General features: G+C 37.9%; 1 protein-coding gene across 1 annotated transcript in view; it reads right to left on the minus strand.

Annotated features, from left to right (window-relative positions):
• The window catches only part of sgcd (sarcoglycan, delta (dystrophin-associated glycoprotein)), a gene marked incomplete at its 3' end in the record, with an annotated part of 189,887 nt that overhangs the window by 142,025 nt on the left and 35,505 nt on the right, over positions 1-12,357 (minus strand). Inside the window, exon 2 of the mRNA XM_008276462.1 lies at positions 6,164-6,349. Within this exon, the coding sequence (XP_008274684.1) occupies positions 6,164-6,349 (186 nt within the window). The remainder of the gene's footprint in view (positions 1-6,163; positions 6,350-12,357) is intronic.

The raw sequence follows: 12,357 nt of genomic DNA on the forward strand, positions 1-12,357 counted from the left end.
AGAGAGAGAATTAAAAATGTTGCACCTGCAGCCAAAGTTCTCTTTTTCCACCAGACTGCACCGGAGGAGTCGGAGGTCGAAGAGATTTAACGTCCGCTGAAAGCAGGATGGATAAGTGCCAACATGAAATTCACATTAACGCTTTAAAAAAAAAAAAACTCAGAGGAACAGATCGCTTTAAGGTTCGACAGCTGCAAAGGTTAAATCTAGTTCAAGAGTTTCTGGCGGCGCATTTTCAGACGCGCGCACGTCCTCCCTCCCACGCACACACCAGCATCACTCTCCGTGTCCACCGCTTGTCCAAATCCATTATTCACACTTGTTTCTGTAATTGCAGTCAGAGTAAATATTTCATCTCCTCATACCTCCGACCTTCCTCCCGCTCCAAAGTCGGTGAGTTTTAGCTGCTTCGAGCACCTGCTGATCTCGTTGAAGGATTTCTGCCGACTCAGTGAGAATCAGAAGGATCAAGAACGTGGTGACGCTTCACATCGTCGTCCGGCTTCAGATCGGCTTTAACAGATTTTATTTATTTGTTACTTTTCTTAGAATTAATCTTATTTATTGACTTTTCTATTTATTCACCTATTTACATATTTCAGTGTATTTAACGTGTAGTTTATCGCTTCTTTTTCATCATTTCTTTTTTTTTTCATATGTAATTTTTGACTTCTGTTCCTATCTCTACCTCTGTTTTAATAATAGATCTATTTATCTAGCTTATTTTATTTCATTTTATCTCATCTATCCTCATTGCGTGTGTTATATAGGACAGCGTTTTCTCGGGTCTTCAATCCAAGTGTTTTATTGATCACGTGACTGCAGGACTGGGGTCGGGGAGGAGGACGTTTGTATTGTTTTAAACCCGTTGTGTCACATTTCTGTTTCTGCTCCATAAATAAAGTCGGACTGATGGGTCAAAATTCTGGAGACATTTTCGACATTTATGCTCTTGTGTCACATTTGCAGACCGTCTATGGAGCAGATGGTGATTTGGCGACCAACGCCTACGGTGGCCCAGAAGTGTCACAACAAAACAAAAGCCGCAACACAACACAATAAACCACAACACAACCAAATTAACCACAACACTACAAAATAAGCCGCAACACAACGGCTGCAACGGAAGTGTCCGCATTAACAAGTCAAACAAGCAATGACTCTTTATTTGTAAATCAAAGTTAACAACTGCTTTAATAGCGCGTACCGAGATTAATGGACACTATTTGCCATCAGTATTTTACTTACTTTTGAGTTGTTTCCAACAATCTCCAGCTTCTGACCACTTCGTGTGGCGCTGCGCACTTCACAGTATAACTTCCAGGTTAAAAAAAACAACTTCCGTTGCAGCCATTGTGTTGTGTTGCAGCTAATTTTGTAGCGTTGTGGTTAATTTTGTAGCGTTGTGGTTAATTTTGTAGCGTTGTGGCTAATTTTGTAGCGTTGTGGTTAATTTTGTAGCGTTGTGGCTTATTTTGTTGTTGCTTTTGTTTTGTTGTGACATTTCTGGGCCACCGTAAACACCTGCAGCGCATACAAGAAAGTGAGCTTTTATTTTGAAATTGTTGTGTCTTTAGTTGACAAGATGTCAGCGCAGACTTTCCTCAGAAGCTCAGTTCAATATAAATCAATGACCCGTTTTTGTGTCGCACACATCGTGTAAGAAATCTACGTAGACGACTGGTCTGTATTTACATTTGCACCAGTTTCATTGAGTACAGTGGAAGCACAAGGATGCAGCTGTTTCGAGAACAGTTTGCATACGTTACGATGCTTTAAAGCCATTTGAACCGTTGATTATCATAATAACATCTTGCTATGCTAAAAATGTTCACACTTATACAGTTATTTCTTCTTCTTTTGTTTGTTTTTTTTAAGGCTATTTTAGCAGCTGTTAGCTTTATTAGAATGATGTAGCACAGGGAGGCTACAGATGTGAGCTAACTTTTGCTAACCTTGTTTGCATCATGTTGAATAAAAGCGTACAGCCGAGCTAGCAGCTCTGAGTTCAGCATCTTAGCATGCTAATAATGTCTAATTAGCATAGAACACAAAGGATTACTGGATCGTTGTGAGTTTTTCAGGCTTGACAGCAGAAACAATAGAAGCTTGAGGAAACGTCAGCTCATGGTCTTGAAGTTAAACTGTGTGGGAGACGTGAATGTCTGGAGTGAATTTGGTGGAAATCCAAGCAGATGTTGAGGTTGTTCATCGTACATCTCCTTAAGGCACTACAGGAAAAGTCAGGGGATGATTAGACGTCATCCTCAGGGGACAACGAACATCTGCACAAACCTCCACACGAATCCAGCTTCAGTCTGGGATGACGGGGTGGACGAAGACATCGATGGTGTAGTTTTCATCATTTCTTGATCAGAATCAGTTAAATGAGTCTGCAAAGCCTCAGACGAGGGCTTGAACAAGGACTTCAGAGCTAGTTTCTGAAGAAGTGCTGAAGGATTTGTGAATGGCAGCGTTTAAAAAAACAGAACTAATGACAAAATAGAATTTTTTATTATTCGGAAACAGTTAAATCATCACATTTGCCGTCTACCAGGACTGAGTGTTAGAACCGATTAGAACCTGAGAGGTAAACCGAGCTCTCTGGATTTACACTATCCTCTCTTTAAACTTATCTACCACGTTTCAAACGTTTCCTTTTTAAATGTTTTTTCTTCCATAATCGGGAGGCTGACGCATTAAAAACGTTAGCGCCTCCGAGTGCAGCTCTCTGTCAGAACACACGGCTCAGCATCTGAGGAACTGCCTTCTGATTTATGTAGATCTCATATTAAAGCGCCGCTGTGAAGCAGACCTCATGTTTTATTCACGGCGGCAACCATGTGTGGGGTTGTATGTGCTGTGTGTATATATATATATATATGAATGTATTTGTGTGTCGCACTCTGTAGCGTCTGACTCATCAAATGAACGCTGAGCAGAGAGAGAACAGTGAGAACATCAAAGAACGTGGTGAGATAAGAGTCGCTTAAAGCTCATTTTCAGGACTTTTGGAGACACAGCAGCTCCGCAGACGTGGATTCGTGTCGGAATAACGAGACCGACATCTTTGGTCTGGGCACAGATTTTAAAATGAACGTGACGTCAAGTTCACGGAGCCTCAAACGCCACATTAGAGATACGTTCTGACACGGAACAGATGACTTGTTGAGGCTGTTTGCAAACTTAATCACTAACGTTTTTATTTACTTTGCATTTTACCTCCCTGCCTGTCTTTGTTTCATTTGTTCTTTTCACTTGACGTTGTTTTTTTTTTTGTTGTTGTTGTTTTTTTTAAATAAAGTTTTCACAACATTCAGCGCATGAATGTACCCTCTGAATCTCCGGTTTAAAATCTCTACAAAATCATTAAAATCACACCATTTATCAGAGTAAGCGACTGCAAAAACAGAGAGAATCATTGGATTGTGAAGCTTATCACTGTCTTTAAACTGCTCTCGGAAACTTACCCAGATCTCAGCTTGGAATCGGGATATTTCAGCACAATAATTATCGTTTTGTTATTTTCATTATGTCACTTTTTTTTTTTTTTTTTTTTTTTTAATTGCTAAATATAAACCACTGGCTCCAACCAAATTCTGTAAAAAACTAAAAATTCTGCACTTGCTGGTGAATCCATGAAGCTTTTAGTGACTCGGCTACGATTAACAGTCACATGACAAAAATTCCAGAAGTTTCCGGCTGAACTGCAGGCTGTGCACATGTATTGCATGTGTTGTATTTTATGGTTTTTTTTGTTTTTTGTTTTTTTTTAAAAATGAATTGGTAACACTTGTGGACACTTGGGAAAATGCTGTACATGCTGATTTATTTTTTTATTTTGTATCTTTTTAATGTTATTTTTGTAAAAAGGTTCAACGCTTCTAAAAATATGCCACCAGAAAGGTTAAATCTGTGCTGACGTTTTTAGTATCTGCTGTTGAACCTGCACAAGTTTCCTGCATCAGGCTCCTGGAATCAGTTTGACATGAACATGAAGTTGTTCATACGTTTGATTTGTTGACGAGGAACTCATGAGGAGATCTGTGCAGGAAAATAATAACGAGTAATGATGCAAACACCGAACAAAGAAGCAAGAGAGAAACCAGACGATTGTCTCCATGAACTAAATCTGTGGGAAGTTTGGTGCGAAACAGCAGCTCGGCTTCAACAACACAGAGAAGTAAATGCAAACGAGCGTATTGTGTAATTCTCGGTTAAGATTCGTCTCCGAGCGCCGAGCGTTGTTTCTGTTTGATGTAACGGTGGAGAACGGCGAAGCTCTGAGAAAAGCAGGAGGGCGACAGTTCTGGAGTTTTTCTCCTTCAGATCTGGTTCTGTTCTGCTAAACGCTCTCGGAGGGAAGACAACAAATCCTGTTGTTTTTAGTTTTGTTTTTGTATTTTTTTACAGGAGCAAATCGTAAAGTCGGTTCCTGCAGCTGATCAGAAGCAGTGATTCCAATGTGCTGCTTCCTCAGAAACACAACCAGAAGTCAAACCTTCTGCACAAACACACAACCAACAACCACAGAGCCACGATGTGCAATCAACACGCAGCCAGTAAGGAAACGCAGCAAACACATCTGTCATAAATACAACATGAACAACAGCGTAAACGGGCAGCAGGAGCGTCAGAGGTGGAGATTTAATGAATTTTGCAGGAAAATCTGAGCAGGTCGACTCAAACATCCATCATTCATGTGTTCATGGAATCACAGAGTATTCACATAGAGAAACAGATTTAGGATGAAAACTTTATCTGCTCATACGGAGTTCTAATCAGATGCTGTTTTTCTCAATAAGTACAATAAAGTTACTAAAATTAATCCACTTTATGTGCTTGACAACTAAATGGCAGAAAAAATACAGAAAAACTTCATTTCTGTATTCAAGCTGTCTGTTAATGTTAAAACAATAAAACTTTTTAAACTCATTTTAACTGTATTTAATTGTGCAATTTTTTTTATTTTCCAAATTTTCCCAATTTTGGTAAATCACAGTCAATATCCACTAAAATCAGTGAATAATTGCTTTAAATTTATGAGCTAAAAGTAAAAAAGAGACGACATGTCCATCAAAAATCTGTAGATGGTAGTTTGTTCTATATGTTAAAGGATTTAAATCAGAAAAAAACAACAACAATAAGATTATTTTATGGATAATAACTAGTAAAGTTGGTTTAAAAATAAAGCATTTTACATGCTAGCTGTAAAACAAACAGGCCAAAACTGTGCATAATATCCTCATTAAAATAAATCTAGTTTTATAAATAATGATTTTATTCTTATATAACATTTGCTTGTAAACACTTTTTTGTTGCATTTAAATCAGCTAAAAAAAATGTTGTGACTTGTTTTTTGTTTGTTTTTTGTTTTACAAATATTTGGTAAATTGTGAGTAAATCGGTGCAAGTTAAGGATTTAAAAATTGCAAATAGTCATAATAAATAGAAATACTAAAATATTAATTTAAAGTGCTGTTTTACAGATTATATAAATACATATATTATGTTTGAAAAAGTATTCATGTACATGTGGACTGAGAAAACTCTGACTAAAATAATGTTTGCACTTAAAAAAAAAATCTGTATTTTTACAAAAAAAAAAAAAAAAAAGTTATTTTATGGTGTGGCTGCAAGACGACAAATAAGGCTAAAAAAAACCAGGATTATTTTACAGATTTTTTGTCGTTATTTTCACTTGTAATTTATTTTACAGTTTTTAATGTTACAACATTTTCAACACATATTGATTTATTTTAATTTATTTTTCTACATATTACAAAATGATGCTGCCTGATTTTATTTATTTGTTTATTTTTAATTTTTTAAAGTGTCATGAACTGTGTTGCACCGCCTCCTAAAATACTTATTAGAAAATATTAAAAGAAGCCTTTATTTTCCAATGTAATATATTTTAGCCAAGTTCGGTATAATTTTCTTCCACACTCCAGCCCAGCAGGTGGCGGTAGTGCACCTCCACACTGGTTTGCAAACTACCAATTAAACCAAATAAAAGAACTGCGCTTGAAAGCCTCTATGAAACCTTTACGAGGTTGTTGCTTGTTAAAACAGACGTCAGATCATCGAACAAAAAACACAAAGATCACAAGACACATGTTACCAGCAGCAGAAGAAGAAGAAGAAGAAGAAGTGGACTTACTATGGTGAAGTTCATGACCTTTAGGATCCAGATAGTTAGAGCCAAGTTGATCAGGATCAGGATCATCAGCAGCAGGACGAAGAAGTAAAGGCAGCGTTTCCTCCAGCCGTATATTCCCACTTTGTAAACTTGTGGTTTCTCTGAACTCTGGACATTGTTCCTATGAGTGCACTGTTCCTGGGTCATCTGGGAGGAAACACAGAAGAAGAAGAAGAAGAAACTCGTGATTACGGCTGCAGGCCACTCTCGCCGCTAACAAGCTCGTCTGTCCGTTTGCACTCAGGGCCGTCTGAGCAGTAGTTTTATTGGCCTGGAGGACGCTGCGGAGGCCGGAGCTGCATTTATCGACGTTTTAGCCGTTGATGCAAACACAGAATTGACATGTTATCGTCTCGCTCGGCTCCTCCAGACAACAGGCCCGCATTCATCACGCTGCAATAATCGCTTCACTTTTGGCTCCGGTTTGGTCTCCCGAGAGGAAACATCTGCACGTTTAGCTGCTCAGCGTCCCACATCGAGAGAACACAGGAAAATGACCTGAAGATGAACGGTTGAGACGACGTTACCACAAAGAACGTCCCATAAACATTCCTCTCACATGCTCCGAGTTGAGCCACTGACCAGCCACTCAGCTCTGGCACAATGAAAGACAGTTTAGTTAGCGATTGCATTGATTGATTAGCCCATAAGTGGTCTATAACTCCATTATACCCCCTCTGCCCCGCTGATGCGCCGATAGTGGCGATTAATGATGATTCTAATTGTCCGCCTGTGAAGACGAGGAGGCATTGTTCACTTCTAGCGCCATAATAATGGCCTAATAACTCTGTGGAAAAATACAATTTACTGTCCGCCGCGCTCGGGAGTGCGCGCCTCACCCCACCGGAGCCAATCGCTTTTGACAACCGCACACATTAGCCGCTAACTGAAACAAATGGCACAAGACAGCGGCCCCGGTGAGGAAGCGATGAAAGCTGCAGAGGAGAGGCCGAAACACCGGTCAGAAAAAACAAAACAACAACAAAAAAACCAAAAACGGGGAGAAAATCTCATCGTGTACGCTCAGATTTTTTATTTTGGTTTGACGGGTGGAAGAGGAGGAGGAGGAGGATGCAGAGATGTGACAAGAGATGTTTGGGATGTTTGGGATGATAGAAGACGAGAATAAACACTGAGAGTCAGTGAAGCGAAAGGAAAAAATTTAAAAAGGCACAAAACTGTCATAGAAATTGACCTCCTGGTTTTCTGGTGATAAAATTGAAACAGACAAAGAAAAAACAAACAAACAAACAAAAAAAAAACGGGGTCATCTGGAGGCTACGCTGTGAAAAATGAATATTATTAAGCGTCATTTTTGGAAAAATGTGTTGTTATTTTACAGATTGTCCTTTTTTTTCATAAATAATAACAATCATAATAATAATAATAAAAAAACTTTATCTATCGAGAACTTTTCAAAGCAAATGTTACAAAGTGCTTTCCAATAAAAACGAAATAAAAATTAAAATACAATAAGCACACGGAATTATTGATAAAAGTAAAAAGCACACAAATAGAGCAAGAAGCTGTAAAACATAAAACTTAGATGAAATCAGGAAAAGCTCTCCGATAAAATCGTGTTGTAAGAAGTGACTTAAAAGAGAATTAAATTACAGATAATAACTTGTTAAATCACAGAAAATAAGTATTCATTTACATGTTAACGATAAAAACAGGGCAAAACTGTAAATAACATCCACATCAAAGATCTGTATTCTTTACTACTAGTGCTAATTCATTCTTTTACAGGGTTTGACCTTCATTTTTTTATTTTACTATTTATTTATTATTGCTGTATATTATTTTAAGTTACAGATTTTTCCATTATTTAAAAGAAAAATGGCACATTAAGGATCGGAAAAGGGTACATCTGTTTTTTTCTACAGTTGTTTTCCATTTTTTTTTCAGTTTTATTAAATCCCAGATAATAACTTGTAAAATCACACAAAAAAGATTCATTAACTTACATTTACAATGTACAAAAAATGTAAATTAGCAGAAAATATTGTTATTCATGTAATTTAAAAGGAAAATAATGCATATGAAGTGTTCTGTAAAAACTGTCCCGTTTTCTTACATTTAATTAGTTTAATTAATGTTTAATCAATTTAATTTATTATTTTTTATTTATTTAACTCATGAATTAATTTTAACTAAACATCCAGCAAAATCACAGAAAATACTCATTATTTACATGCTGACTGTCAAACACAAAAAACAAAAAACAAAAAAAACAAAAACAGGCCAAAGCTGCACCTCGTTGACATTAATTTACTGAATTTAATTTTTAAATATTGTTTTGTAACAGATATCTGCAGCTAGTTGTTGACATCTTTACTCCATGGACTTAAATATCATCAGAAAAAGAACTCAGACCAAATTATTCACATTTCAGAGAGCTTGAACTTCTTTTTTTAAATAATCAAACCGATAATCAGAATAGTTTGGAGATAATTGTAATAGCTGAGTATTAATCAATCATCTGATTGGTTGTTGCAGCTCCTGTTTCAAAGTGAACTTTACTGTCAGTGTGTCTGCATGTGCAGAGCAGACACAGAAACCCAAACGTAGTCGCTTCGAGTCCCACAGTGTGCAAAAAACAAAAATAAAAACGCACATAAAGATTAAAAATACTCAATCTAAAAACGTGCCTGCATGTATGTGCATGCTTTGGGGGTAAAGATGAGCCTGTCTGAGGCGTCGTTGCACCTCTGGGTGACTCCATGGTGCTCTTTCAGGGTCTTATTGATGCCTGCGACTCGTCTGCTGCTCCAGACTTCAGCGCGTCGCTTCACAGAAACATGTGTTGGAGTCTCGCAGCGAACCAGAAGGACTCGGTGGCTCCAGCTGAGCGTTCAGCTCCGACTTATTCAAACACAAACACGACAAACAGCTGCACGAAGCCCGAACGCTGCTGCGGCTGTTTGATCAGCTCGGCGCTGAAATCCTCTCAGATTAATAGCACGTCTCCTCCCCGTCTGTCTCCGGGACCGAAGCAGCAAAGACCTTCCAGCGGCGCAGAGTCACGGTGCAGACGAGGCGTCCAATCAGAGCCGCTCTGACGCCCGATTAGACTGACAGGCAGCTTTTCCATTTCCTTTCTCTAGATGAGTTTGTTTTTTTGTTCCTCCTTGTTCACAGATAACTGCCCTGAACACTGATACCAGAAGAAAACTTCAAAATGAAACTGATGATGTCAGAAACATTCGGTCCAGAACGCCGACGGTGGCGAGAAAATAGAAAAGATGTGAAGAATAAAGTTCTGGAGAGCGGCGCTGGTCAGTTCACCAAAATGTGAAGAGAACATGTAGGTTTTCTAAACGTTTTCTAATTCACCAAATCCTTCCAAGATTCAGTACAAACACAAACTTCTTACAAAGAGAGTAAAAACTGTAAAAATCTGATGATTATTGGAGTCAAACATGAACGACGGCTGACAGTGTGAAAAAGGAGACTTAAAACAAACACAAATGAGACCAAACAACACAAACAAGACATAAAAAATGGACTCTTAACGCAAACTAAAAGCAAAACACAAAACTATAAAAATGTAATGAAAAACACAGACGAGACACCAAGCGACACAAATGAAACAAAAAACGTCAAAAGAGACAAATGAGACACAAAAAGACACAAAACAACACAAATGAGATGAAACAAAAGCGAATTGAGACACAAAAACCAAACATAAACTGACACTAAGGGACACAATATAACAGAAATGAGACACAATAAGACACGAACAGGACACAAATGACAAAAAAACCTGTCACAAAACAACACTAGCACGACACAAATGAAACAAAAACATCAAAAAAAGAGACAAAATGACACAAATGAGACACAAAAACAATAAAAGCATAACAAAAAATGACACTAGGAGACACCATGTGATGTTAACCACACATGAACGGGAAAAACCCCGAAAAAAGACAAAACCAGGACACAAAACAATACAAATAATACACAAAATGGCACAAAGGAGACACAAGCCAGACGCGAAAAAACACAAAACGACAAAGAAAGACTCATAACAAAAGAAATGAGACACAAAAAGACACAAATGAGAAACAAAATGACCAAAAAAAAAGACTCAAATCACCAAAACTAGGCTCATAACAACACAAACCAGATGCACAACACAAAAATGACTCTTATAACAACACAAATGAGACAAACTAGTAAAAACAGGACACAAATAAGACAATGATGACGGAAAAAAACGACAAAAATGGGACAAATAACAGCAGTGAGACACAAACAAAATGAAAAAAGACACAAATTGAGACTGAAAATGAGCAGAACTGAGACACAACGCGACAAAGACGAGTCCACTCAGATGAACTGGGACCAGTGTAACGCTCACCATTAAAACATCAGGTCACAGTGGAACAAAAAAGGCTTTTAAATCGACTTCAACGGAGTCAAAGAGCTTTTGTGTCGCCCAAAACAAAAGTGGAATAAAGTGACGAGGAAGACGTCCTTGAAGACAGAGAAGCTGCCAACGTCTCCAGGTGTTGAGCGTCAGAGTGAAGCTGATGCTGATGCCGAGGCCGGCAGCAGGGACGCTTCCAGGACGGCACCAGGCTACACCACAAGCATTTATCTGCAGCTTTGAGCTTCTGACAGGACGGAGCTTTAACGAGAAGCTCCTCTACGACGGCGGCGCTGCCCTGATCTCACTCCAACGCCAATCTGATGCTAGCGACATGTTTTAATCCTGCAGGTACGATACAAACCCGCCGATAAGACAAAGCACATCACAGACCTCCAACGTTTACTCATGATGAGCTCACAGGCTTCTGTAGTGACCCTCTGACCAACAAAACCAGGTTTCAAAGGTACGTTATCCGCAAAAAAATCACCAAAATTACATCACTTATAGGAGCTAAAACCTTTAAAAACAGAAATAATGGCTAGTTTTGACATTTCAGATGGTCCTCGAATCAACCACGAGTGATGTATGGTTTCATCGCAACAATAACCCAACTTTTAATGATATGGGATCTGTAAAAATCACCAAAATTACACAATTTTTCAGAGTCAAACACATTAACAATAGAAAAAAATGGCTGATTTTCAACTTTCAAATGGTCCTCGAAGTAACCATGTGTGATGTCCAGTTTCATTAGGAAAATTAGCTAAGTTTTAAAGGTACGTTATCTTTAAATAATCAGCAAAATTGCACCATTTTTCAGAGCTAAAAACTTTACAACAGAATGACTTTAGGTGTTCAACTTTCAGATAGTCCTTGAAGTAACCATTAAGAATATCTAGTTTCATCAGGACAATTACGTACGTTTTAAGGGTATGTTATCTTTAAAAAAAATCACCCAAATCAAACCATTTTTATGAGTTAAAAAGTCTTAAAACAGAGGAAATGGCTGATTTTCACATTTCAAATGGTCCTCAAATTGACCATGAGTGATTAGTGGTTTCATTGCAAAAAATACCCGCGTCTTAAAGGTACGTCATCTAAAAAATCCCCCAAATAACACAATTTTTTTAAGCTAAAAACTTTGAAAAATTAGAGAATTTCCAGGTTTTCAACTTCCAGATGGTCCTTGGAGTTACCATGTGTAGTTCATGGTTTCACTGTAAAAGGCACGTTATCTTTAAAAAAAATTTAAAAAAAATCACCAAAATGGAACAATCTTTCAGAGCCGAAAATGTTAAAAAATAGAAAAAATTGGCAGATTTTCAACTTTGAAATGGTTTTTGTAAGTAACCACGTGTCATGTCCAGTTTTATCAGGAAAATGAACCAAATCAAGGCTTACAATGTGTTTCCATTTGATCAAAGCTTCTTCACCAATATGTTTGTAAAGGTGTAATAACATGCTTTAAAATGTTGAAGTTCAACTCTGGTGGGAAACCCTGAAAAACACCTGCTCAAGTTAGGGTACCGATAAATGATTGACGAAAAATCAATTTTTAAAAAATTGGGCCTGAAGTAACTTATGAGCGGTCAAATCAGGGTTTGAGTGTCTCTTTCTAACGTGTATGTAAACTTCTGGTTTCAGCTGGGCGGCTACACAGCGCTGTTACTGAACCTGTGCTGAAATTTCTCAACTACAACTCTGCCAAAATAAATGCTGCATCCGTTTAATCAGATCACCAACAGGCGGCCTCTTCCATGAATGTGTCACACTTACA

This window comes from Stegastes partitus, unplaced genomic scaffold (genome assembly GCF_000690725.1).
Source record: "Stegastes partitus isolate 25-593 unplaced genomic scaffold, Stegastes_partitus-1.0.2 Scaffold73, whole genome shotgun sequence".
Classification (NCBI taxonomy): Eukaryota; Metazoa; Chordata; class Actinopteri; family Pomacentridae; genus Stegastes; species Stegastes partitus.